Source organism: Phoxinus phoxinus (assembly GCF_949152265.1).
Source record: "Phoxinus phoxinus genome assembly, chromosome: 18".
In the NCBI taxonomy this organism is placed as follows: domain Eukaryota; kingdom Metazoa; phylum Chordata; class Actinopteri; order Cypriniformes; family Leuciscidae; genus Phoxinus; species Phoxinus phoxinus.
Window position 1 is genome coordinate 21,668,729 of NC_136893.1, and position 26,539 is coordinate 21,695,267.

General features: G+C 39.5%; 3 protein-coding genes across 6 annotated transcripts in view; 1 reads left to right on the forward strand and 2 right to left on the reverse strand.

The window, feature by feature from the left end:
• The first annotated feature begins 242 nt into the window (after nt 1-242).
• On the forward strand, nt 243-6,947 carry sla2b (Src like adaptor 2b). Of its 2 annotated transcripts, none has more exons than XM_079587981.1 (8): nt 243-556; nt 2,144-2,277; nt 3,368-3,467; nt 3,551-3,637; nt 3,918-4,021; nt 4,171-4,320; nt 5,396-5,525; nt 5,943-6,947. In XM_079587981.1, the coding sequence occupies exons 2-8, from the start codon at nt 2,187-2,189 to the stop codon at nt 6,073-6,075; spliced, it is 795 nt and encodes a 264-aa protein (XP_079444107.1). In that variant the 5' UTR covers nt 243-556; nt 2,144-2,186; the 3' UTR covers nt 6,076-6,947. The 2 variants fall into 2 exon arrangements, with proteins under 2 accessions (XP_079444107.1, XP_079444106.1); XM_079587980.1 differs by having other exon boundaries at nt 340-556; nt 5,393-5,525.
• A 987-nt stretch (nt 6,948-7,934) lies between these two features.
• exosc10 (exosome component 10) lies at nt 7,935-16,501 on the reverse strand. Of its 2 annotated transcripts, none has more exons than XM_079588174.1 (25): nt 16,133-16,501; nt 15,824-15,960; nt 15,506-15,629; nt 15,079-15,183; nt 14,816-14,969; nt 14,620-14,728; nt 14,436-14,511; nt 14,233-14,343; nt 14,010-14,153; nt 13,642-13,832; nt 13,361-13,517; nt 13,071-13,219; nt 12,936-12,986; nt 11,596-11,707; nt 11,417-11,464; nt 11,264-11,339; nt 11,070-11,182; nt 9,340-9,441; nt 9,195-9,263; nt 8,933-9,026; nt 8,787-8,860; nt 8,497-8,713; nt 8,342-8,403; nt 8,183-8,253; nt 7,935-8,109 (listed from the first exon to the last, which is right to left on the reverse strand). In XM_079588174.1, the coding sequence occupies exons 1-25, from the start codon at nt 16,253-16,255 to the stop codon at nt 8,079-8,081; spliced, it is 2,700 nt and encodes an 899-aa protein (XP_079444300.1). In that variant the 5' UTR covers nt 16,256-16,501; the 3' UTR covers nt 7,935-8,078. The 2 variants fall into 2 exon arrangements, with proteins under 2 accessions (XP_079444300.1, XP_079444301.1); XM_079588175.1 differs by having other exon boundaries at nt 9,340-9,438; nt 16,133-16,344.
• Nucleotides 16,502-17,951: 1,450 nt separating this feature from the next.
• nkain4 (sodium/potassium transporting ATPase interacting 4) overlaps nt 17,952-26,539 on the reverse strand; it is a 58,678-nt gene continuing 50,090 nt past the window's right edge. The window contains exons 6-8 of one of the 2 annotated variants that reach the window (XR_013794819.1): nt 23,040-23,124; nt 18,844-20,702; nt 17,952-18,034 (exon numbers count right to left, since the gene is read on the reverse strand). Coding sequence is in view for 1 of the 2 variants with exons in the window: in XM_079587879.1 (XP_079444005.1) it covers nt 20,693-20,702; nt 23,040-23,124 (95 nt within the window). In the remaining variant the exon portion in view is untranslated. Of the gene's footprint in view, nt 20,703-23,039; nt 23,125-26,539 lie in introns of both variants that reach the window. The other variant, XM_079587879.1, reaches the window with a different exon arrangement.

Consider the following 26,539-nt stretch of genomic DNA (forward strand, 5'->3'; position numbering starts at 1 on the left):
CAATCTGATCATTTAGTTTCCATGGCAGTTATTGCTATGGCAATTGGTTTTGGTGCATTTGGGAATATTGAAATGAATATGTGCAGAAAGTAGCACCAGAGACTTTCTGAACCTTTCAAAAACCTGTATCGTTGCATGAATTAGCCCATGACATTCAAACCTTTCTCTCCACCAACATCTGTGTTGTGTTCGTGAAGCATAAACATGATCAAACCACCTTCTTCTAGTCTGTGCTCACTGTCAGACATCTGTGCGTCAGCAAAGGAGTGACAGTTAGACCTGTTCGTCACAGGAAACTACAAGCCTGTAGTAAATAAGTCTCCGTGCGCTTGCTAAAACGCTGAGGCGACCACAGCAGCATCACACAGTAGCACTTCACCTGAAACTGAGCTCAACTACTGAGACAACACAACTAGCCTCTGGTCTGTGCGAGAATCACTCCAAATAGCTTCCTAACTCCGCTGTCTCAGTTCTCAGACCTGTTGCATGCGCAGGTGAGGAGGTCGGTTTGCTCGAAGAGAAGGATTGTCATCAAAGCTAGCTTGAAGACCATGAGGTGAGTACGAAACTTTATGCTCACATTTGAGTCTATTTAAGATTGTTTTTGCTGACCGCTATGAACTTTTATTCATTTAGCAGGTTTATCCAAAGTGCCTTACATGAATTTAGATTCATACTATTTTGGTTGGGAGAAAGTGTGGCCAATTTAACACTTTTGTTGTTGTTTTTTTAAAGGTAAACATTTGAGAATGCGTTTTGCGATTGGTCTAAAAGAATGTCTATGTTCAAAACGTAAACACACGAAGCTCAGACTTTAAAGTTGTAATCGTCAATCTTGAATCAAAGTCAGAATCGTCTTGAAAAGTGTGCGCTTGCACAGACGCCTTGCTTCAAAGGCGTTTCAAAGAAATGTGCGGGTTTGTGTGCCATTTTGAAATTGTTTGATACTTTCTAGTTTCAGACTTGAGAACTCTTAAACTCATGTTGATTGGCTTAAATATTGTCTGTGTTTCCGCGACAGGAAGTTAGGAACCGTGTTCTAATCTGTATCGCCATAGTGAGATATAATGTTAAATATTATTAAGATGACGGTGCCCTTTAGTTGTCGGTGGGTTGGTTTGTGTGTGATTGCTGTGTTGGTATGTAGCACACCGTTACGCATGTGTTATTTCGGTGCCCAGGGTATGAGGTCTGTAATTTGGACCTGGAGACCCTGATGACCTAGTGAGACCCATCTGTGGTACCAGGTGACCATCTGCGCGGTAATGTGGGACCAGTGCCACTGCGTTACAATATGATGAAGAAGAATAGCCCTCAAAGATCATCAATGCTAAAGTAGCCCTATGAGGGTGTTGAAATCAGAGTGACATTGTGCAATCATTAATTAATAATAGCAGGAATTGAACTAGGTTATTACAATGTAAAAAACATGTTATTACATTGTAATAAGACTATAGGATGTAGAAATACTGGAAAATGTATGTGTGTTGACGGTATTTTAGCAGAGGGAAAAAAATTAGCATCAATGTTTATTGGGCTTGTTTTTTTTTTTTATCATCAGACCATCCGATTCATTTCCTTCCAAAGATTTACAGTGATCTTTTTTCACACCAAACGTGTGGGGAAGCAGTGGAAAATTGTACCTCAACACTTTACTGTCGCTTTATCAAAATATAAGAGTCATATTAAGAGAATGAGTCACGTTATATTATGATTTTACCTCGGACTGTGATATTTTACCTGGTATTTGCATACTGAATCATTTTAATCTGTTGGATTCGCTGTACGTTTCACACAGATTGCATAAATAAATGCATCGTGTGCCGTTGTGATGTAACCGAGCATGACAGAGAAACGTAGAATGTTCTCAACATTGCACCAGATCTATTTTTAGAATGGCAACCCTTTTTTTGTCCAAGTTAAAACAGTGTGTGATAGTGAAAGTGCTGATGGAAAGTTTCTATCAAAGTGGTTTGTCGACATCCTTCCTCAAATTAGAAGCATGACATAAAAATGCCATGGTTGTAATAAACTGATTCGTTGGTTTATTCGTGTGTGTCGTTTGAGTTTTTTATGCTTTTTTATGAATATCAAGAATCAATACGAATCATTCAGTGCTAAAATCTCTCTCTTCTGTCCTTAGATTTTGGTTCCTGTCAGCATTGTGCACCTAAACACTCCAGAGCATGGGCAGTCGGCCCAGTAAAGACCGGCGCGGATCCAGCGCACACGCTGTTCTCTTGGACACGGAGGAAAGAGCTGACCCGCTCACCATGGGTGAGTTCAGCACTGCTATACACACTTCATATGTGCATGAGGTCCCACTGATCTCAGAAAGGCAGCTCTACAGAACAGAAGCGTAGATGTACATGTGGTGTTGTGGTATGTGTTGCAACTACAGCTACATACGTAAGTTGAGGATTTTCAGTGCGTAACGTTTCCCACAGTGTTGTCAATGATAGACTACACAGTCAAAAGTGATTAGTTGACTTAACTTTGAAAAAATCTTTCATTTTTTCAATCACGCATAAAGTTTATTTACTTAATTTTAAGGCAACGGGTTAATTTCATTAAGTTTATTTACTTATAAAAAGTGAGGAAACCTTAAAAAAAGTTATTATTAAGTCAACTGATCACTTTTTACTGTGTATTTAAAAAAAACATCTTGTTAATGTTATGGTAAAAAAACTGGGGGATGAGGTTTGAAAAAAAATCACGGTAAAAAAATACATTGAGAATGTTTCCGGTATTACAGGATGACAGCTGTATATTTAACTAACCGATGTAATATTAATACATTAGTCTAACTGAACTACCAAAATATGATTTGTACATACTGATAACTGCCATAATAATACAGGGGGACAAATAAAAAGCCACAAGATGAATCAGTTCATCATAAATTATGTTATTTAAGATAGTTTCCAAAGCAACATTTCTCATTTTCATTTAAAGTACCAAAATAAAAAAAAATAAAAAAAATATACAGACAAAAAGAAAGAAAGCTAAATCTTCAACTAAATTTAAAATGAAACCCAAAATATATTTTTAAAAAAGAAAGAAAAGAAATGTAATTCAAAATATTAACAAAAACTCATAATAGTATTAAAATGACACTAAATTGCTGATTTAAATGTAGTATTATATAGATTAAAAATACATTGTATGGTAATTTACTTCCAAAAACCAGGAAAGATTGCATATACTGTAATACAATGTTTAACAATTTATAATTATTCACTATAAATATTAGGTTAACTTTAACAGGTTTTTACTTAAGGTAATTTCTAATCATGTTTTTGGAATAATACGAGCACAGCATCAGGCCTAACGGTGTTTTGGTGTGTGTGTGTGTGTGTGTGTCCAGAGGTGGGTAGATTCGTGGTGGTGTCCCTGTACGACTATCCGTCCAGAGGTCCAGGGGACTGCGCCATCAGAGTGGGAGAGAGGCTCAACATCTTGTCCGAGTAAGTGTGCTGTTGCTCAACGGTGCTTCATAGTGCCTCAACCCTCAGTGTGCGAAGATCTGACGCTATAATGTGTGTTACAGTGAAGGAGAGTGGTGGAAAGTAAGTTCGTCAGCCACAGGAAACGAGAGCTACATCCCCAGCAACTACACTGCCAAAGTGTACAACAGGTGAGCTGAACGCACACAAGTGAACACCTCATCATCACAGCGATGGTCAGGTGGTCTGATGATGATGTCAGCTGTAGTTTCTGTAGTGGGGTGTAGAGTGGGCACAGCTGGGTACAGTGTGATCTGATTATCATGTTGGGGACGCACTGTACTACCCACAATCCCCCTGATGATCACTCGCTTACTCGCGTGACGAAAGATTCGACCTACAGCTTTTTCCTCCTGCTCTGCTCTGCTGACTTTGTCCTCACACTCATCAATCATCTGTGTGTTCGTGTAGGTGGCAGTTTCTCGGTCTCAGCAAACAGAAAGCAGAGGAGCTTCTGATGCTCCCCCATAACCAGCCCGGCTCCTTCCTTATCAGAGAGAGCGAGACCTTCCCAGGTACAAACACACTAATGCTGGATTACTATCCTACCGTTTTCACCTTCCCAACGATACAACAAAATTTTCTATATTTTGCTCATAGTGTATTCTTTCTTTAGAAAATGTCAAATGTAAGTTTGTATTAATTGATCATGTTTGTTTCCCAGGTCACCACTCTCTGTCAGTGCGTAAGAGCAGCTCGCAGGAGCGCGCCTCTGTCAGACACTACCGCATCAGCTGCATCGAGAACGGCTGGGTCTACATCTCGCCCAGACTCACCTTCAGGAGCCTCGCTGACCTGGTCGCACACTATTCAGGTACACACACTCATAGATACAGACATTAAGCTGTGTGTCCACCAAAGTGGGTTGTCCCCAAGGCTAGCGAATGTGTCCAATTGTTTTTCAATAGAAGCACTGCGTTTTTTTTACCAGTCGCCGAGAGTTGAAGATTGTTCAGCGCTCATCACTGTCACTTTTAACTCCGCTGTCCAATCACAGAGGAGGAGGGGCGGGACAAACACAACACCGACCAACCGTCACATTCTGCTTGTACAACGATAACGAACGACAAGCACATCAGTTTTGACAAGTCTGGATTTTTCCTGCGGTATTGAGCTACTTTTACACTGTTGCCGCAGGTTGAAGCTACACACCCCACCCCACCCCTTAACTCAATTTTACCCAAATTTTTACCAGCAAACCTCCAACCATGGTTTTACTACAAATAAAACAAACAAAAAAAACATGGTTATTGTGGTTAAACCATGAGAACCACAAATTAACCTTGGTTTCGCTACACTAGCCATAGTTTATCCATGGTATTTGTAGTAAAACTGTGGTTATTCAAATTTTAATCCGTGTGCCAAAAAAACATGGTTACTATGCTTTTACTATAAAACAACCATGGTTCATTTTCGTAAGGGTTGGGCTAGTTTTAGCCTTTTTTGGGTGTGTTTTAGCAACCGTGAAGCACATCTCTTTTTTTCCCCAAAAAATTTGTGCCAAAGTACGTTACATTGTGTCGACATTAAATCAGATACTAGGAGCAGTTCTGCCAATATTTCGTATCGGCACATATAGCGCATCAAATAAAATAAAAACACTGCGCCGCTGAAGAGCTCTCAAGCTCCCACAGCTAGCCGTTTTCAGCTAGCTAAGAACGCTTTGGTGGACACACGGCCTAACTCATTATTCTGTGTGGGTTTTATGGTTGATACGTGACTTGGTTATGCACTAATAGTTCTGAAGACATCCTATAGACTCTATAGTCCTTGTTATTACCCAGTTATACTATAATACGCACATAGGGAACAGGACTGTAAAATAAAGTGCTACCCACTTTTGTGTAAGTGTTGTGGCCAGAGTTTAACTGTGAACTGTCCCTCAGAAGTATCGGACGGGTTATGCTGTACTCTCGGGGAGCCGTGCTTTATCCTTGGATCTAACAATGTTCCCGTTGTAACCGGCCCACCTCCGGTTGCCATGAAGAGGCCCACTATAAACTGGAAAGATGTGGACAGGTGAGTCAAACACATCATAATCAGTCCTTCAATGACACACTAGGAATAGTTCACTTCAAAATGATAATTCTGTCATCATTTGCTCTCCATCAAGTTGTTTCAAACCTGTTTCTTTCTTCTGCTGAACACAAAGATATTTTGAAGGTCAGTAATTGAACAGTTGATGGACCCCATTGACTTCCATAATAGGAGAACAATACTATGGAAGTCAATGGGGTCCAATAACTGTTTGGATTTTGACATTCTTCAAAATATCTTGTGTTCAGCAGAAGAAAGAAACTCATACAGGTTTGAAACAACTTGATGGAGAGTAAATGATGACAGAATTATCATTTCGAAGTGAACTAATCCTTTAAGGGCTTCACGATGAGCCATGAAGACCTAGTAGAGCAGTTTGTAACCGAGCTCTCTTCACAGCTCCATGATCTTCGGGCAGAGTAAAGAGGGTGCGGAGGAGTCTCTGGTGAGCGAAGGACTGAAGGAGGCCATCAACTCGTACCTCTACATGACGGAGGAGTGCGGGGACTGCTGTCAGCTCTGGGAAACATGAGAGGAACATCGCAGTGAGACTTGGAGGACGCGTGTTTGAATGACTTTGGATTCTTGATGCTGGGATCTGGGATGACACACTTTCACACATAAAGACCCAGAAACGAAAAATAACCCAACAAATGCATCTAAGCGTCTTGTTTTCCTTCGTGTATTTCTTTGAAGAGACGCGTACAAATTGTTTTAAGAGCGAAAGCGGCGTCGGATGAAGCTCCCGGCCGATGAAGCGCACTGACTCATTGCTGTTCTTCCAGAGTGGGTGATGCTGGAGACAAAGCTGTCACAGTTTCCTGTGTGCACTCGTTCCTGGCGGACATGAAAGCGAGCATGACTGAAGGAAAAACGACAGAGGAGTGTGTGAGTGGGAGGGGGGAACACAGCTGGGTGGCGCACGCATCCATTTCCACACTTTCTGGAACTTTATCATCCACTTGCATTTGTTACAAATATCATCGCAATCACAGAATGGCGAGATGCGCAACAAGAACTCCAGAGAAGCTGTATCCGTGATATCTAAGAAATTGTGATATCGCTTTTTGTTGAAAATCACAAACAAAATATTTATTTATGGCATAAATGTTGTGAATGTTTGTAAATATATAGTGTTTAAAGGGATAGTTTACCCTCATGTCTTTCTTCTAAAAAATATATTTTAAAGAAAAGTTTTGGTTCCCATTGACTTTCTTGATATTTTATACCAACCAATGGAGCTAAAACTTTGTCACCAACATTCTTAAAAAGAAAAAAAAACCTACAAAAAAAGAAAGTCATACAGCTTTTGAACGAGGGTGAGTAAATGATGACCATTTTAATTTCTTGCTGAACTATCCCTTTAATGGACTTAACATCAGTTATGCTCTTTGAAATAAACTCAAAAGAAAAAATCAGTTTATCTACTCTGTGTTTGTAGAAGCTGACTTGCGCATCTTGAATGAGGCGTTTCCTGTCAGTGTTTGCACCTATTGTTCAATAGAACCGCAGTCTTGAGCAGCAGGAAGTGAAGCTTTGTGCATGCGGTCTGCAGGGGAATATTTATTCCACATCTATTCTTTAAAAAATACTTCTGGTTAGAACAATCTTTAGAAATTAAAGGGGAGAATTTGTCAACTTTTTATCTGCAACATCAACCCAGTTTCTCCTTCATGTCACTAAGTATTTATGTGTTCACCTACATTTCCATTTTATGGCTGCGTTTCCCAAAAGCATCGTAGGCTTGAGTCGATAGTACAGCTATTGCCACCAATGGTCTCTATGATCAACGTAGACTTGCAAAGCTTTTGGGAAACGCAGCCCTTGAAGGCTGTATGTTCCTCTACATGTGGCCGTGAATGTTTGGCATGGTCACATGCATGACGAGACAGGTAGAGATCAATTACACTGCAGTGCCACCTAGAGGAGGTAGTGTGTATTGGCACTAAATGAATATGTAGTGGCCATAAGAGTTGTGAATATTGTGTTGGAGATCTCAAACCAAGCAGTTTATTATAAAGAAAGTGTTACACATTAAAGATGTCCTTGTAGCAGTGCAATAATACATATGGAGTAATATTAACGGCATACTCTTACTATAGGGTTAGTTGTGTGAAAAGTTATATTACTACAGTAATTACATGTAACAAGGGCAAATTGTTCCCGAAAAAAAAGCACACACAAAGGTTTTCTGTTATAAAAGTATTGACACTGTGTAAACTACATTTACAGCTACTCTAACATACTTACAAACAGCCAATAAAAAGCAACTATACCACAATCCTTTATTTGATGTGATTAAATAACTTTTGGCAGTCGTAATCCATGTGCTAAACTAAAAAAACTATTACAAAGACTCCAGAAGAAACAAAGCATCTAAGAAGAACTTCCTAACGTTTTAAAATCTCATTTTAATGAAGGGGACAGGATCAAATGACAAGTATACAAGCACTGTCTGACACTGTCAGTCAGCAGAACGCTTTTAAAAAGGAACAACAAAAGGGGGGGGGATTGCACTTCATCAGTTGAAGACTCCTATCTCTTGGGCCAGTTGTGGCGAAACCCTCTGCAAATAATAAACAGAATATATAAATGCCTTTTTAATCCAGCAATGCATGTTACAGTGAGCGTTACAGTACCTGTCAGATTTGGCAGGTAAGTAAGACATGCTCCTTCCTCCCCCAGTGTTTTTCTTCTGTCCTTTCTTTTTCTGAGAATCAAAATTGGTTAAAGATTAGATCAGAGATCCTGCGAAGCTAAGAGATTTGTGGAAAGGTGAAAGCTTGTAGACTCCGAACCTTCTGCTTGGGTCCTCGTGCTTGTCCGTTCGGATCGAACTGTGAACTCTCTTTCAGTTTACCTGTGTTTAAAATACACACAAATGAAGACCACACACACACACTGAAGACACCAACAGGAAGAATAAATGACAGAAACCAGGCAGATCTCTCACCATCGAACATTTTGAAATTCGACTGGCTGTAGTCATAAGGTTGAAAGTCTTCAGGAACCTCCGGCTCTTGAACGATTTTCTGTTTGGTTTTTTTCTGCACAGGTTTTGTGGACTGATCGGCCGCGGATGTCTCGCTTTCAGTCTTTGAGTCTTTAAGACTATCCTCAGCAACATCACTGGCAGCTCTCTCTCTTTTCTGTCCAGCCTGCTTTGCTTCCTAAAAACACACGATGTTAACGTAAAATGAACAAGAAGCCGCTTGTAAAATGCGCGAGCCGAAGCCTCCTCACCATTACTTGCTGCCTGACAGTGTGAACCTTTTTCAGCGACTCCTGGTAGCTCACTTTGACTCGCTTTCGTTCCTCTGAAAGACAAATACAAGCGATTACGCACATACATACATGGCTTTAGACTACACTGAGTTTGTTGTTTGTACCTTGAGCTTTCTTGGCCTGTTCTCTAGCTTGCTGCTTGGCCTGAGCCTCCTTCTGCTGCTGCTCAATACTCAGTAATTTCCACCGGTTATGAATCTGGTTTAAACAGAACAATGAAAAGTCAATATAAGCCAGTAGTCAATACAACCTGAGCTCCTTCACGCCATCTAGAATCATTTTGGAATATCTGTGACTCCCTGAATCAAAACTAAATCAGTGTATTTTTTTATACTATATATATATATAGGGGGGAAGAAACTGTACCTCATAAATCTTTGAAGATGGGTCATATTTGGCATTGGTTGATATGTGAATGTCCTTTGATGGTAAATACTGAAAACAAGCATTGAAATATCAGTGCAAGTAGATACTTTATACAAAACCCCTCAGCTAGACTGTAGTATTGTACCATTCGGAAGGGGTTGTCAAACGAGTCCATGATGCTGTGTGCTTTCTGCTGTGCCACTGTCAGATGAGCAGGAGCTGCTGCCCCCTCGTCGTCGTCCTCCTCCTCAAAAACACATGACAAACAACATCAACTCTCACAAACACTCCCAAATCAATACTAAGAGCATTACAACTACAACATGGTTGAACAAAATCAACTTCTGCTTCACACTATAACCGACGTAGCCCGTTAAGGCCCCGATATACTCAGCGAAGTTCTTTTTCTTTCTTCATTTAGAGGTAAAGAAGTTTGAAATACCTTTGTAGCGATATACTGTTAGAAAACATCCCAACACTGATGAATATGTACACGTTCTGCACACTTTCCTCATGATGAGGGCTGAACGATTAATTGCATTTGCGATATCGCGATATGACGAAACTCTGGTCACGTGACACGTGATAGTAAAGCAATCTGCACTGCAGATGAAGCATCAACTTAGCACGCTACGCATAGGCCTGGCATAGGCTACAGGAAAGAACAGTTTGTTTAATTTATGTGATTGTGTTATAGATTCTCTTCAACGATTCTGTATGGATTCAGATCATTTCAGAATCGAGTCGGAGCTTAGTTTTAAACACAGATGCGTGATGACGCTGCGTGTGCTTTATACACAACCGTATTCTGCTTGCTTCTAATTCCTCTGTCACACACACACACACACGAACCTTCCAAAAAATAGTCTTTCATACAGTTCAGAAAAGTTGAAGCGAATTGGACATTCGCGGGCTTCATTGCACTACTAGATCATATGGCACTATATTCGCTGTGAAATACACGCGCTTTGCTTGATGTTACTCTAGTAGTGCACGGTCTCGCCCGCCGGTATTTTCCTTACAAATGCTCTATAAAGGCATCATATGTCTTTTGGAATGCAGTTGGCTTATATATTAAAATTAAAATATGAAAACCATCGACAGAAGCTGCTTTCAATTTCAAATACTCACGCCCGCTTTGTGAATCTCTCGCATGCGGCTGTGAGCGGCTGTCTACGTGGTTAAATGTACTCGCATCTCAAAATGCGTTTATGACGCGAAATTAATGTAAACAGTCAGTTATGTCTTAAGTTATTAAACAGACAGGAAAAAACATCTTATATTTCTAAAGAGATTTGTGCATTAATGTGAAGCAGCGTATCGTATCTAAACTGAGAAAGAAAAATCACAGCTCTTGAATGAAAACATTCAGACTCTTAAATACTGAAAGCACTCGTTGTTTATTGCTTGTAATGTTTTTTCCCCTCTTTGTTATTGATAGCTTTTATGTTTTGAAGCTATTCGCTTATATAGCCTATTTAAAATTCTTAGTTTTTCTTTATTTAGTTTTTTAATGTGTAATTATTTTTGAAAAGTAGCCTACTTATAATTACATAGCCTATGTAATTAAATAAATATTTAAAGTTTTATTAAGATTAATTAATAAAGAAAAAGGTTGATCGGCTCATGAGGTGCCTAAAGATTCCCATCCATATTTTACAACGATGTACTGCTTGTGTTTGTTGAATAATATAAAAGATAAAGAGCTTAAAAAAGAATCGCATATTAAATCGCAATATTGGTAAAAATAATCGCAATTAGATTATTTTCCAAAATCGCATGAAATGTATCAGGGCCTTTAACCACGCTGCCTGTTTGCCGTCAGCACACACAAACGTGCAAAACGAAGGACCATTTCCTTTTCAAATGTCCTACCGCAAACAGTCGGATTTTCGCTGGAGCCATCAGGCCATGCAAGGGATTTCCGTCTCGGTCCACGCTTTCATTCTCCTCTTCTGAAAACAACACTCCCGGTTTGGTTGGGGTTTCTAAAGACACATGGAGAAAACGAATGATTTTCAGGTCTAAATAGAAAGGCAAATTAAGGTATCGATAATATCTAGACCTACCAAAGGAAGAGAGGTCCAGGTAATCACTTTCAGACGAGCGGGAGGTGTCATGGGGTCCGAACAAAGTCAACTGTGGCTAGAAGACAACAGCAAGAGCTACTCAATAATACAGCTTCTTATGGCAGTTAATTTCTCACACACACACACACACACCTTTCTTTTAGGGGTCGTTGATTTCTTCTTTTTAGAAGGTACCTCTGCCTGAAGAGAGACAACATTATTAGTAGTCATGGTCTACAGTTTCATATTGATATTGCAAGTTATAGGACCAACACATTTCTATAACATTAGAGATAGTCCGTCAGTTAGGTGGTGTTTGTATGAGCGCACACCTTGAGTAAAGGAATCTCTCGGGCTTCTTTGACCAGCTGATGAAGCTCATTGATCTGCTGGCGCACTAGTGGTGGAGTGGGGTTACAGCAGGCGATGATGCCCTGAGGCTCCCTGAAGGGAAAAACACATCCGTTCATACAGTTTCCTCTGAGTGAGTGTGCAGCCGTCTTACAGCGTACAATACAATTCAATATTTATAGGATATGTCATAGAAAAAACACACTAGACCACTCCATTTACTGAAACTAAACAGCTTGTTCAGAAATCACCATGGTTGTGATGTCACTCAACACCCCTGTCTACATAACATCTTTTCAGTAATTTGACCCATTTGAAAAACGATCATTAGCAAATGCCTGCAAACTATGACATTGCGGGGAGGTTAGCCAATCATAACTTGCTGCAAGAAACATTATCAATGTTGAAAACAGTTGCGCATGCTACCTTTTTCAGGATTATTTGTCTTTACTGTCACTAGTGAATGGCAATGTATGCCGATATAGAGCAAAAACAGCACGTTTGATTCTAAGGGTCAGTCAGACGGTAGAAAATGCTCATTAAAGGCCAGGTCACACCAAGACTGAGAACTATAAAGATTACTATATTACGGCCCTATGAAATCAGTTTGATCTTTTCCCAAATTCCATTTGAATTTTTCTGGATTCTTTCAAAGTGCTGCACAACATATCTTTACTGTTAAAATGAAAACATGGAAGAAAAATGTGATTATTCCTTCTTTTTTTTAAAGTTAAGAATAGTGTATTATTGGTGTTAGTATTATTACATTGAGATGTAGCTAAATTCCACGGTAATATATTTCTGTCAATTTCATCAAGTTAAACTTTTATTTTGACGGGTTGCTGTGAAGACCTTTGTTTTCTGTGTGTATGATATGACGATAGATTTTCTCAACTGAAACTGTAAAATGCTGATGAAGTGACAGAGCGGCTCTGGAGATGAAGTTCATGCGTTCACGGCAGAGGCTGAAAACACTGCGAGCGTCACACTTGCTTCAGTGTTTGTGTGGGACCCTTCATTCACAGAGACTCGCAGAACATCCATGATTCATAATGAAATAGTCTTTATGCAGTTTAATATTCACAGACTAGTCTATTTCGTGACTTCATTTGTGTTCTGACCTGCTTTTTATTTCTTCATGAAATTTGACAAATTCCACAGTAAATTATCGCTATCTTTATAGTTGTGTGATTTTTAGACCTATATCTGTATTGTTTTAGTCCTTGGTGTGAACAGGCCTTAAATTATGACTGTTTTTGGAGAACAGTGCACCTTATGGAGAGAAAATGAAAAATTATATTTAGTGCCCTTTAAAACTTACTTTGGAAGCTCCTCTGCAATCTTAATCATCATGTGGTTTGGTAAGATATACCTGTGGAGAAACAACACGTTCATGGATCACGATAACCAGTAATGGGTCAACAGACACATGCGTGGAGACGGTCGGGGGCGTCACCCAGTGCTCTCGTCTTCCTGTCGTGCCAGTTTGTCTCTCCAGGCGTACAGCAGTCTGAACGCTGCCAGCTGCTGCGTGTTGAAGCTCTTCTTCTGCTTGCGGTACAGCTCCATGTACGAGTCCTCCGTAAAAATAGGCTTCACGTATTTCTAAAGAGAAAGTCGTGATGTTGTAAAAAACAGTCATGTAACAACAAATCGCTATTTTGAACTGATACCTTTAATTGATTCAGTTGAACTGATACACAGAATATGAAAGGATGTGTTCGGTATGAAGAAATACACACACACCTTGAGCGAGAGGTCTCTGCTTTTAGCCCAGACCTGCTGGATGAGGGCAGGTTGCCCGTTGCCCATATCATACAGGTCAGCTCGGACTCGATCATACACGTACAGCAGGTAGTGCGTGTCAGCCTGGGCGTACTTCAACATCTCATCTGGTAATGGTCTACAGACACAATACACACCATGTGAATGACCACAGCGTCAATGCTGCCCTGCATAATGAGTTTGGCTCAATAATAAAGGAGAATCGTATTGTGCTGCTGATGAAAACATGCAGGATGCGTTACCGTATCCTCCAGTCTGCCAGCTGGTAGCGTTTATCAGAGTTCACGTTGCAGTAGACTTTCAGGAGATGGTCAAGGGAGTTTCGGCCGAGGTTTAGGCAACGTGAGGCATGATGGGTGTCGAACATGTTGACCACATAGAGACTGAAGTCCTTCTGCAGCCACTCAATGTCAGAGTCGGCGCCGTGAAACACCTGCAGGAGCGTCACGTGCAACAAACAACATGAAGACATCATCGCGTGGCATTGAACATGCAGAATTTGACGTTTTATGAATGAAACTGAACATAATGCAAGGCAGGACTTCATTTAATTTGTCGATGAACCGTGTAAAGTCATTTCAGAGGCGACTGGCTTATTGAAAAGCATCACCTTCACAATGGTGGGGTCGGTGAAAGTCTCGTTTAAGATGTACATTTCACTGCGCAGTTCCAGCGTGTCGATGATGAAGTCCTCCTCCCGCGTGGATATCTGCATCAAACACGTGATTCCCAAAAAGCTTCTGTAGGAATGATGCTGTAGACGGAGAGCTGGCGTGAATTAAACACTTCAGAGAGATACCCATGACTGTCAAGCATCATGAAAACACTCATACCTCCAGGTCCACAGCGAACTCCGTCATCTTGGCCAACTTCTCATTCATGGCGACGAGATCATCTAAAGTATTGATGAACTGACAAGCGGACTCAGCAATAGGTGTATACATCTAAAACACACAAAAACAATAATAATGTTAAATCCAGAGGAAAACAAATCACAGTTCCTGATAAGAAAACAGATGAGGAGTAAGACAATGACCTGGACATCAGGTTTACACTTTAGACTCTCTGGCATGACCAGATGGTCCACTTCATACTGGTAAGGGTGAGAAAACCTGGAACAGCATTTACAACAAGACTAGCATTAAACACTGATGGAAAAACGACTAACATAAACACACTAGATGGCTTCACACCGGATAAACGACAGAAACGTCTCTTACATGTCGTCCACATGCTCTTTCGTTCTCTGCTGATGGATGAAATCCGCCAGTGCAGCAGGAACATCTAAATCCTCCGGTCTCTCCTTACGAATGTGTTTATCGGCAAAATCTAAAAAAAACACACAAAAAAACACATTTGGTTACATTGCTGGCTGCAATTTTTTTTAACTCATTTTTAAGGCTTTAACACACTCACATGATGGCAGAGGTTTCTCTGCATTGGGTTTGATGAAGATTTTAGAGACAAAAGGAGTGTTGCTGTTGTCCACTTTGTCCTTGAACTTGAGCTGTGGCCGCTGGATGTTTTTAGCATGTAGAAGGCGAAAGGTCTCTGTGTTGCGTTCTCCTCCCTGGAAAGAGAAGAAAAGCCGCCATCATGCCTGAACCTCCTGCTCTACACGTTCTCAAATAATGACATGTCGCCAGGTCAAAAGGAGGACGATGCGCTGAGAAAGTAACCTTGCGATTCCAGCTGGACACGACGATCTTGGGCGGCTGATATCCAGTGGGCATCACCGGCTGCTGGGAGCGACTCACGCCAGAGGCCTCGTCCAGGAGAATACCCTGAACACAGGTCACAAATCAAACAGTCATCTTACAGATACAACCGGACAAAACACAGATCTGCAGGTCTAGACTAAAAGTATGGAAAGCATAAAAGGATGGATTCTGATTGGTTGTTTATCAGCTGGAAAAAGAAGTCCTGAAAGCGATTCCTCTGTGTGGTTACCATTATAGCGGTGCTGTTGTTGTCATGCGTGTCATGATTCTCAAAGGATTATTATGGTTATTGTTCTTGGTGTGAACGGGTTAGGGTTATAGACCTATATGGACAGAAACAATAAGACCTAAAGCTTGAATCTTAAAGTTGTTGTTACACTCGTACCACTTTCTCAAGGATGGCATCGTTTGAGTCCACCACCAGGTCAAACCTGTCTTCCTGGCCGGTCAGTTTGTTCCGGTCTCTCATGTGAGATCTACAGCCATGATGCTGCATGATCTTGCTCATACTGTCAGAGAAACACACAGATATTAGTACAATATGACATCTCCGGTTACAATGAACTTAATCCACCCCTCAAGTTCTGATGCTAATGCTTTAGAGCTGCACGATTAATCGTTGAAAGTTCCTGATCTCGATTCAAACACCCACGAGATCTTATTCCTCATATATATAGTACATGAACCCTGAGCAGTGTTTTACCAGTGTAAGAGTCGGTCCCCCTGTGAGGCGCAGAAGTGCTGGAAGGCGGGGAAGCTTCGGTACAGGTCAAACTCATCCCCGGCTGCGGGAAGAGCTGCGGACGCCTTCGTGGAGGACACCACCGCTCCCAGGCCATGCTGTGGAAACAAACAACACTCGTATACATTCACTGCAACTTCACATTTCGAAAATATAAATCTCAAACGTTACTGCGTATGCACGCATGGCCACTCTTTCCACGTTGCGCTTGTGTTTACAGTTAGTCACAGCTCTGACAGCGGGATTTACGCACTGAAAAGACCAACCGACCTTGACAAATGCATCGACATCCTTGAATCCGGGACAAAACTCTGTTTCTGCCTCTGGTTCTTCGGCTAATGGAGAATGATCACTCTGATTAACAGTGGCAGCACTGCTCGAGGAGGCAGCCATATTGAAACATTAAATCGCGAGAAAAAACTCTTCTTCTATGCCAACCGTGTGTGTGTGTCGACTTCAGCCAATATCGCCACCTGACGGACAGGTCTGGTTACTTACTAGCAGCTCTTACATTGACTAGCCGTGGAAAAAGTCAAACTGACATTCAAAGGGCTAATAAAAACTATTCAGTTTTATATCTGCATCTGCATCTGCATCCGACTGAAGACATGTGGGCAAATGTTGACATGAGAAAGCGGAGCATACATAATCGGTGGATCATCAAATAAAGCCTACGTGATATTTTTGCATGATAGACCGATCTATCAGCGACTTTCATTAGTAACAGCATTGGGTGATAATTATAGGTAGGCCTACTATTATGTGTATTTTAGAAATATTATTTGATCGTTCTAAATCTGTTTAACATACTGATCTACTATTTTAAACTCGATAGCCTATAGAATAGCCCTATCTGAACTGATAGCCTACTCACAGTCTCATCATCTCATCTCTATCCATCTATCCAACTGAAGACATGCATCATCTATCTATCTATCTATCTATCTATCTATCTATCTATCTATCTATCTATCTATCAATATCTTCTATCTCCATCCATCCATCCATCCATCTATAATTTACAATCTATCTATCTATCTATCTATCTATCTATCAATATCTTCTATCTCCATACATCCATCCATCTATAATCTATCTATCTATCTCCATCCTTCCATCTATCTATCTATCTATCTATCTATCTATCTATCTATCTATCTATCTATCTATCTATCTATCTATCTATCTTCTATCTCCATACATCCATCCATCTATAATCTACAATCTATCTATCTCCATCCTTCCATCCATCTATCTATCTATCTATCTATCTATCTATCTATCTATCTATCTATCTATCTATCTATCTCCATCCTTCCATCTATCTATCTATCTATCTATCTATCTCCATCCATCCATCTATCTATATATATATATATATATCTCCATCCATCTATCTATCTATCTATCTATCTATCTATCTTCTATCTCCATACATCCATCCATCTATAATCTACAATCTATCTATCTCCATCCTTCCATCTATCTATCTATCTATCTATCTATCTATCTATCTATCTATCTATCTATATCCATCCATCTATCTATCTATCTATCTATCTATCTATCTATCTATCTATCTATCTATCTATCTCCATCCATCCATCTATCTATATATATATATATCTCCATCCATCCATCTATCTATCTATCTATATCTATCTATCTATCTATCTATCTATCTATCTATCTTCTATCTCCATACATCCATCCATCTATAATCTACAATCTATCTATCTATCTCCATCCTTCCATCTATCTATCTATCTATCTATCTATCTATCTATCTATCTCCATCCATCCATCTATCTATATATATATATCTCCATCCATCTATCTATCTATATCAAATCAAAATAATCCATCCACAAGAACATTACATTTGTTTTCTACTATTCATTATTTTTCAGTATGTTGAAATCTCCTGTCCGACACGCTGCATGGCTGTTTGGTTAGACTCTTGTCTTTGGTGGAGTGTGTGGTGAATGTTTTGTCTATGCACCTCATATGGACTCATTTTAAGGCACTGTGAGTCCCTAGCTATTCGTTAGATTATAGGACAGCAAAAACAAGACGTGTGATCAGTAGATGAAAAGCAGACTTTTATTAACAAACATCTATTTACACTGTGGTCAGCAAACACGTGTTGATGGACAGGCAGTCAATGGAGAACTATGGAGAAAAGACCAAACACAGGAAAGAGATACAAAAAGGGCTTAAAAAAACACCTGTAAAAAGAGACGGAGCCATTACGACGAGGGGAAAAGGTGTGATAAAAATGTATATCAATCCTTTTCTCATTATAACACATATGACTATCAATGCTGGCTTATATTCAATATCCTAAAATCTACAATTACAAATGTACATGGATATTTTCAGAGAGAGGTACAAAATGGTCCTGTTCCTAGAGTTGAGATGTTGTGTACAGAAGGACATTAAACACTAGGGGGCAGGACAGATCCATGGCCAATATGATGACCTAACAGAACACTGTACAGTGTACACCATTACAGCAAGCCGAAATGATTGAGCTGGAAGTGTTGCATACACTCATAACACAAATGCTAAAAAACTTCCCCTGAACCCTTGCCATGTTTAAAGGAGTAGTTCACCTTAAATAAAAACTGTCATCATTTACTCAGCCTCGTGTTGTTACAAAACTTTGATTTGACACAAAACCAGATATTCTGCAGAATGTTCACGCGACTCATTGCGAAAAGCAATGACTTCATAGCGCAAACGTTTACGCAATCTGAAAATGCACTCTTCCAGTAGGGCAACGTATCAATTCTATATAAAAGAGCAGCGTGCGCATTCTTCAAAAGTTCTCCCACAGGACATACAGGTAGAGCAATGGTGAACTTCTCCTTTAAGAGCAGGATGTGCCCATCAGCCCACAACAACCCAAAACGTTGCCAATACAGTGCACAAATCTCATGATATGAAACATCTGGGATTACACGCTTGTTCATACTGACCTTTGGCCTTCACATCTCACTTTAGAAAGAAATGGACAGCCCCTCTCTTCAAAACACACACACACACACACACACACACACACACACACACACGTAACGTTGCATGTCAGGTCAATCAGTTGTGCTTTGAGGTTTAGTTTCCAGTATAAAGCTACAGTAGCTCTGCATCTACAGTGACAGACATTGACAGCCACTCAACCGTTTTCAAATTCATATAAAGACGTGATTTGTTCACAAACAACTGATATTTGATTACAAGCACCATTTAAATGAAATAACCTCTTTCTGTTTCATAATATCAGCCAGTCCTATAATGAAAAACATTTCAGTTTGAATAGTATGAGGTTGTATAGTATATTGTACAGCCCAAACTAGTTTCTGTTAGATCTAAAGGCAGATTATAAACACATTGTGCAATAAATGATGATGATTAACATTAAAAATACTGACGGCATGTACAGTGACCCCAAAATGTTTGAACGCTTAAGTCACACTTAAAATGGACATTTCATTGCACAGATACAACATAAAAAGTGGTGATTTTTCAGTCACTCTTAGAAGGTTCTAGACGCATCATATATAGAACCTTCCAGGGGTTCCATCATGGGATCATTTTCATGAACTAATTTAGTTTTATTAATTATTTTGATTCAATTCATGAATTTTATGAATTAAACAGCTCATTATAAACTGCTAAAACATACTTAATGGCTAGAAAAAAATTAAATAACATTAAACATGAAAGAATTATGCAGTCGTTTAAGACATTTCTCTTTACACACTCTTAAAAAAATAAAGGTTCCAGAAGCTGTTGTGGGAAAGTTACTTTTACAAGTAAAGTGTTCCTAGAAAAAAGGTAACTACTTACATAAACTTAGTTACTTTTTCTGTAAATTAACGTGTTACGTAAAAAGTACTTTCTCACCTGGGCTGGGCTTGCTCGTTTCACACCGAAATAATAATGCTTATTATTAGTAGTATGATTGAATTGGATCACCAACGCTCAGCAGCAAAGACATTGGTTAATAAAGTGAGATTAAATACATAAAAGTACATTTGTATTATTTAACGTTTGCGTAATATTCAGAGTTTTCATTTCACCGTTTTCTTCAATTTATCTGATTACATAACCCGCGTTACTTGCAATGTGTTACCCAATGTGTTTTTTTGGTTCTTCCCCCAAATAACCTTTCAGTGAACAGTTCCTAAAAAACCTTTTCTCACTTTCGTGCAATGGAAAGGTTCTTCTAGGATGTTCAAGGTTCTTCAAGAAACCATCAATGCCAATAAAGAACCTTTATTTTTAAGAGTATTATAAAACCTTTTTGGCATAAAGTGTTCTTTAAAATCGAGTTCAAGAACCCCACTGAGTGTGTATAACCTATATTTGATCATCCATACACTGTTTAGTGTGATTTGAGTGTCCAAATACAGGGATCACGGCATAAAACTAAAACGGAATGAAAGTGAATCATGAGAATGGTACATCGCACTATGACATCAAACAATTTTCAGGAAAGCTAATTCTGTCCTGTATTTATACGTTATGCTTATGTCTGGCTCTGTGTTGTGTTTTGGGTCCTCCTGTTGTACTGCGCTCATCCTGTGTGAAGGTAAACCGCACACAATGGCCCTCCTCACACGTCTCAGTGACTCGAGTGCACAGACCACACACACACGACACCGGTCAGAATACAGGACCTTTTCTGTTGAGATATGCTTTACAGCCACTTGTAGACGTGTGGAAATGAGGCGATGGAGAGACTGTGTTTCGTCCTTTTAAACAGAGGAGAGGCAGAAGACGAGGAGCAGAGAGGAGGAGCGGCTTCTCTTCAGGACGCGCTTTCATTTACGAAGACCTGGAACACACACACACACACAGACATGAGTTACCCGATATATCGTTTCACAGATCGATGGTTGCTGGCGGTTGTTATCTGGAGACTGGAGAGTAACATTATTTTACTTTATTTTATGGTTATTTTGGTAATTTATGGTTTTATGGATAGTTTTGGTTCAATTTGAATGTAGACATTAATAGACATTAATATTTGACTCTACGAGGATGCATAAAGTTGATCAAAAGTGACAGTGAAAATATTTATAATGTTACAAAAGATTTCTATTTCAAATAAATGCACTTTTTAAACTTTTTATTCGTTCAAGAATCCTGAAAAAAATGCATCACGGCTTCCTCAAAAATATTAAGCAACTGTTTTCAACATTGATGATAATAATAAATGTTTCTTGGTCATCAAATCATCATATCAGAATGATTTCTGAAGGATCATGTGACACTGAAGACTGGAGTAAGAATGCTGAAAATTCAGCTTTGATCACAGGAATAAATTACATTATAAAACATATTAACATAAACAACAATAAATTGTAATAATATTTCACAATATTACAGTTTTTACTGTACTTTTGATCAAATAAATGCTGCCATGCTGATCATTAGAGACTTCTTTCAGAATTATTTAAGTTACTGACCCCAAACTATTTTTTACGCCGGTTTTTATTTGATTTAATTTAAGAATTACAATATAATTTTAAGGTTAAGTCATTATTGTAAAATGCGTAATAAAGTTTAGCACAATTTTACACTGAGTGGAAAGTTTTTATTCATATTAGTATGTCATATTAACTATCAGCCAATTATCTGCAAAATACACTTTCCATCAAACTAATTACAGTACTAGAAGTTTAAACTTACTTCCCAACACACACACACACACACACACACGGTTGGAAATGGTTGTGTATCTAGAGACAGGACAAGTACCTCTCTCATTTGCAACTAGTCTGATTAAACTGTCATGAAAAGTGTCCCCAGGGCAAATCTAATGTGTTTAGCACCTCCATGTGCACATATTGAGAAGACTTCTTCTGCAGACGCTCATTACAGATCCTGCATAATTTAAGGCTTATTGAAATGAGGCCAGGCCCGGTCTCAGAGGGACCACTCCACTGATCCAGATTCTCCATATGCAAAAGATAAAACCACGTCAGATCCAGCAGGTAGAAAAGAGAAAACACACTGTACGACTCTCAAAGCAAAACATTTCCCCAGATTAGAACGCATCTTTGAAACTAAACCACAAAAATGGCTTGCTCTGAACTTCTAGCTTGATGAGAACATGACACACACCATTTACAGCAGTCTGGCTTGTGAAGTACCAGTAATACAGATTATTATTTTTTATTCTACTTGGCACATAACTAATGATAAACGGATGAGGAAATTTGGCCAAACGTCGAGCCGCTTCCGGCTGCCAGCGTTTAAAACAACATCTGACATTGACTGGTTTTGCAGCACGTACACTGTAAAAGTCCTGGCGTAGTTCTCGTGTTAAAAAATGAAATGTAACCTGGAAGCACACGCCACTTTTCATGTTAAACTTACAGAGCTTATACTAATAGCCCACATGTAATATTTGCCAATATAAAAGTTCTTTACTGTTGGGTTTATCTTCAGACAGCTTCACTAATCCCTCGCTGGACAAGATCAGAATGCTTAATGAATGGACTAATTAAGAACTTACACTAATTAAAAGAAAACTAACTTTAATTAATGCTTTAGATAAGGGGCAAGCAGGGACATGTGTAAGAGGATCTATTTGACTTCATTCACGCAGACTGGATGCACAGTCACACATGAAGGATCTTCATTGGCATCGATGGTTCCTTTTAACATCCATGGAATATTTCCCTTGGAAAAAAGCTTCTTCAGATTATTGATCTTCACACTAAGAAAATAATGGTTATTTTAAGATCTGAACGTACTTTAGGGAAAGAAAACGTTTTTTGCCCCTCTGGCATTGCTGTGACACCCTACTTTTGCAACCTTGATTTTTTTTTAAGAGTGCACACACACAAACACACATTTTGCTTTTTAAAATAATACATATTGTTTTTATTTTGTCTGTAAATGTAACTAAATTTAACCTATGTATTAAACATTTTGATTTATAATTTATAGTATATAGTAGGCCTACGATTTTCAAACTGAAGGAAGTTCTGATAGATTTTGCTTGCACAAGCACGCGTGTGCACACACACACACGCACACACAAAAACACACACATACAAACACTCACACACACACATACAAACACAAACACGCACACTCACACACGCACAAACACACACTCACTCACACTCTCATTCACACTCACACACACACGGGTACTTACTGATGCACGGGCTTTAACAGAAGATGAGATGGTTTCTCATTGACATGGTAGAGTGGAAATGGGTCAAATCCACCAATAAAATCAACTGAAAACCAAACAAAAGATGAAATTAAAGAATGAAAGAAATTAAACAGGAAAATGAGCCATGAAGAGAACAAATGAAATGATAATCACTTGAAAGAAAAAAACATAAACAGACCATGTATGACAGAAATATGAATCAATGTGATTAACACTGGAATATACACCACACAACACAAATCAGACATAATCATTAACATTTAACAGTGTCTCATGAGATTTGATATGCTCACACTGTAACTCTCACTCACACACACACACACACACACACACACACACACACACACACACACACACACACACACACACGTCTGCTTGACTGAAGTCAGTTTTATTTTCTGTATCTGAACAGTCTCTATTGAAGTATATGAAGTCTCTATTCAATGTTACTCTCTCTCTCTCTCGCACACACGCACACACACACACACACACACAAACACACACACACGAATGATTAGCAGGTTTCTGAATGAGTGATTTTCATGATCAGATGCCAGGCCTCGTTCAGCCCAGTGTGATTCAGACTCCACACACTCTTTTTTATTTCTAACTTATATCCAGCAAGAAAAGCGTGCGTCCCAATTCCAATACCAGATATTTTAAATAAGTATGCGAGATTCAAATGAGCCCCAAAGCACAGGAGGTTGAACATCGCGTGTAAATGATGCATGATTTCTGCTGGGAGTTATATGCATCTATTACCCACAACCCACTGCACAACAATGTTTATTAATTTACTTCCTTCGTAAACAAAAATGGGTGTTCTTGTAAATACAAAGAGATATGCGTGTAATAATGAAGGTAATGGCTTTATTTAGATGTAAACACTTATTTAGATGTCCACACTTCATAGGTGAATATGTCCACAAGTGAGCGTGTTTCAGCAGTGACTCCTTTCAGTCGATCCATAAAACCGCGACAGAAGGCAATCTCAGGAGCAATTTCAGCTTCATGTTTACACACACACTGAACATACAGCAGGGCCGGTTTGTTTATCACAAACGACAGGCTTTGCGCTCATAATGTGTCATTAGCGCTCGAGCTCCAGAGACCACGAGCTGCGCTGCTGTGTGAGGAATGCTGGGAAGGCAGAAGCTAACAGACGACTTCACTCGAAACACACACACTTCCAGAGCAAACAACCACTACTCCTCCGCATGCCGTACACACCACTTTCAGGGGTTGAGGGTGAAATATTAAAGGGGTGGTTGAATATGATTTCACTTTTCTAACTTTAGTTAGTGTGTAATGCTGCTGTTTGAGAATAAACAACATCTGCAAAGTTACAACGCTCAAAGTTCAAAGGAAAGGGAGATATTTGCTTTTTAAGAAATTGCTTTTTAAGGACTACAACAAACGGCTGGTAGAGACTACACGACATTCCTCCCGGGTTAGTGGCATCACCAACCCTAAAATGTAAATAAACCCCGCCCCCAGAGATGCGATTTATGCTAATCAATGAAGATAACTACACATAAGCTACATAAATTCACCAACTAACCATTCAGAAATGTTGTCTACATGTTGTCACTTCTTCTTGAGTCTCTCCATCTTTCTGACTTTGAACATAAAAGACTAAAAGTTTTTGAAATTTTCAGTGTGTGTGTGTGTGTGTGTGTGTGTGTGTGAGGTAAAAGGACACAAGCTCTTGAAGCTCCGCCCCCTGTGCCGGGAGCAGCCGCTCATTTGCATTTAAAGGGACAGGCACACAAACCGGTGCTCACCCTCAAAAAGTGACAATTTTAACATGCTGTATAAAAATATCTGTGGGCTGTGGGGTATTTTGAGCTAAAACTTCACACACACACTCTGGGGACATCAAAGACATATTTTACATCTTGTGCAAAGAGCATATACCACCCCTTTAATAGTTAAAAATTAAATGTTATTGCGCTGCATTATGGGATTGAATGAGTGCACTCGATAACGTCCACAATAGTTTTGGACACCACTACAAATGCCTGTCCCGTGTGTGTGTGTGTGTGTGTGTGTGTGTGTGTGTGTGTGCCTGCCTGTCTCTCTGCTCTGTGTCCTGCTTTCACCCGTCTCTCTCTCTCTCTCTCTCTCTGGATAGTGTAACATCTTTACATTGGGGAAGCGTTCAGCACTACACTATTCTGACCCACTTTCATAAAAAGCAGCTCTTTTTTGAGTCTGCGTAGGAATCTGCTGAGCGCTGATAACCAACCAGACACTCGAGGTGCCACACACTCTCTCCGTCTCTCTCCCGTTCCCGCTCTGATGTCAAGCCAGGATTGCGTTTTCTTTTGGTAAAGGCAGGTCTCATCGAGAATCCGGGCTTAGATCAGCACCCAGGAGCCCACGCGTCCCCGTAGCTGTGCTGGGACGACCTGTCCGCTCTTATTAGATTAGATTCACACAAGTGACGGCTGCCGCTTTTAATGAGCCCACGATAACAGCGGGACTGAGACTACACACTAATTATTGACGCAAGTCATTTAAAACGGTAAGAAAAAGAGCGAGAGAGATGAGAAGGAAGGGCGAACAAGGTAGAAGAATAATCAATGATAAAAATGAAGCCTGACACATTATTATTCAAATCACCTGTAGGGAGGGAGGGAGAGAGAGAGAGAGAGAGAGAGAGAGAGAGAGAGAGAGAGAGAGAGAGAGAGAGAGAGAGAGAGAGAGAGAGAGAGAGAGAGAGAGAGAGAGAGAGAGAGAGAGAGAGAGAGAGAGAGAGAGAGAGAGAGAGAGAGAGAGAGAGAGAGAGAGAGAGACTTTTTTTTTTGACTTTTAGTCTTTCTTTAATTTAACATTTTCTTGCCACTTAGGCTAATTAAAATATATTAATATACAAAACACATGGGTACACATGTAAAATACATTAAAAAACAACAACAAAACAAAAACAAAACAAGCAAACAAAAAAAACATTACATACACAGAAAAACCCTCATACATTAATTTGTAAAATACCTTCTTTTGAATTACATAGAACATCATTCAGAGCCCAAGTAAGATTGAAAGTATCAAGATCTTCAACCATTTTATAATATGTAAATTCAACAGTAAGCCGGGCAGATATTAGACCTCTTAAAGTCATATTAACATCAGTGGAAACACCCCCGTTCAACTTCACTTTTCTTGTTAGCCACACAGCTAACTTTGCTTGACCATATAAAAAATTAATTAACACATCTCTTTTTCTATTTTGATACTTATACTTAGGCCCATAAATAAAACCTTTTAACGTAAATTCATGATTCAAATTTTTACTCCATTCTTCCAACAATAAAAACATTGGCTTTAATCTTTCACAATGCAAGAATAAGTGATGCACATCTTCAGACTCAAAACAAAAAGGGCACTCATCCTTTACTGTAGGATCAATATGTGCCCTATGTCTATTGGTAGTTATCACTCCATGTATTATCCGCCATTGGAGGTCCCCAGTTCTC

What these genes read in the sequence shown, in the direction of transcription:
- sla2b (XM_079587980.1), top strand. Translation starts at nt 2,187, where the DNA reads ATGGGCAGTCGGCCCAGTAAAGACCGGCGCGGATCCAGCGCACACGCT. An exon ending in ACTGCCAAAGTGTACAACAG is followed by an intron (nt 3,638 to 3,917) that starts GTGAGCTGAACG and finishes GTGTTCGTGTAG; the next exon opens with GTGGCAGTTTCTCGGTCTCA. An exon ending in AGAGAGCGAGACCTTCCCAG is followed by an intron (nt 4,022 to 4,170) that starts GTACAAACACAC and finishes TTTGTTTCCCAG; the next exon opens with GTCACCACTCTCTGTCAGTG.
- exosc10 (XM_079588174.1), bottom strand. Translation starts at nt 16,255, where the DNA reads ATGGCTGCCTCCTCGAGCAGTGCTGCCACTGTTAATCAGAGTGATCAT. An exon ending in AGTGTAAACCTGATGTCCAG is followed by an intron (nt 14,344 to 14,435) that starts GTCATTGTCTTA and finishes TGTGTGTTTTAG; the next exon opens with ATGTATACACCTATTGCTGA. An exon ending in CATCTTCAAAGATTTATGAG is followed by an intron (nt 9,027 to 9,194) that starts GTACAGTTTCTT and finishes TGTTTAAACCAG; the next exon opens with ATTCATAACCGGTGGAAATT.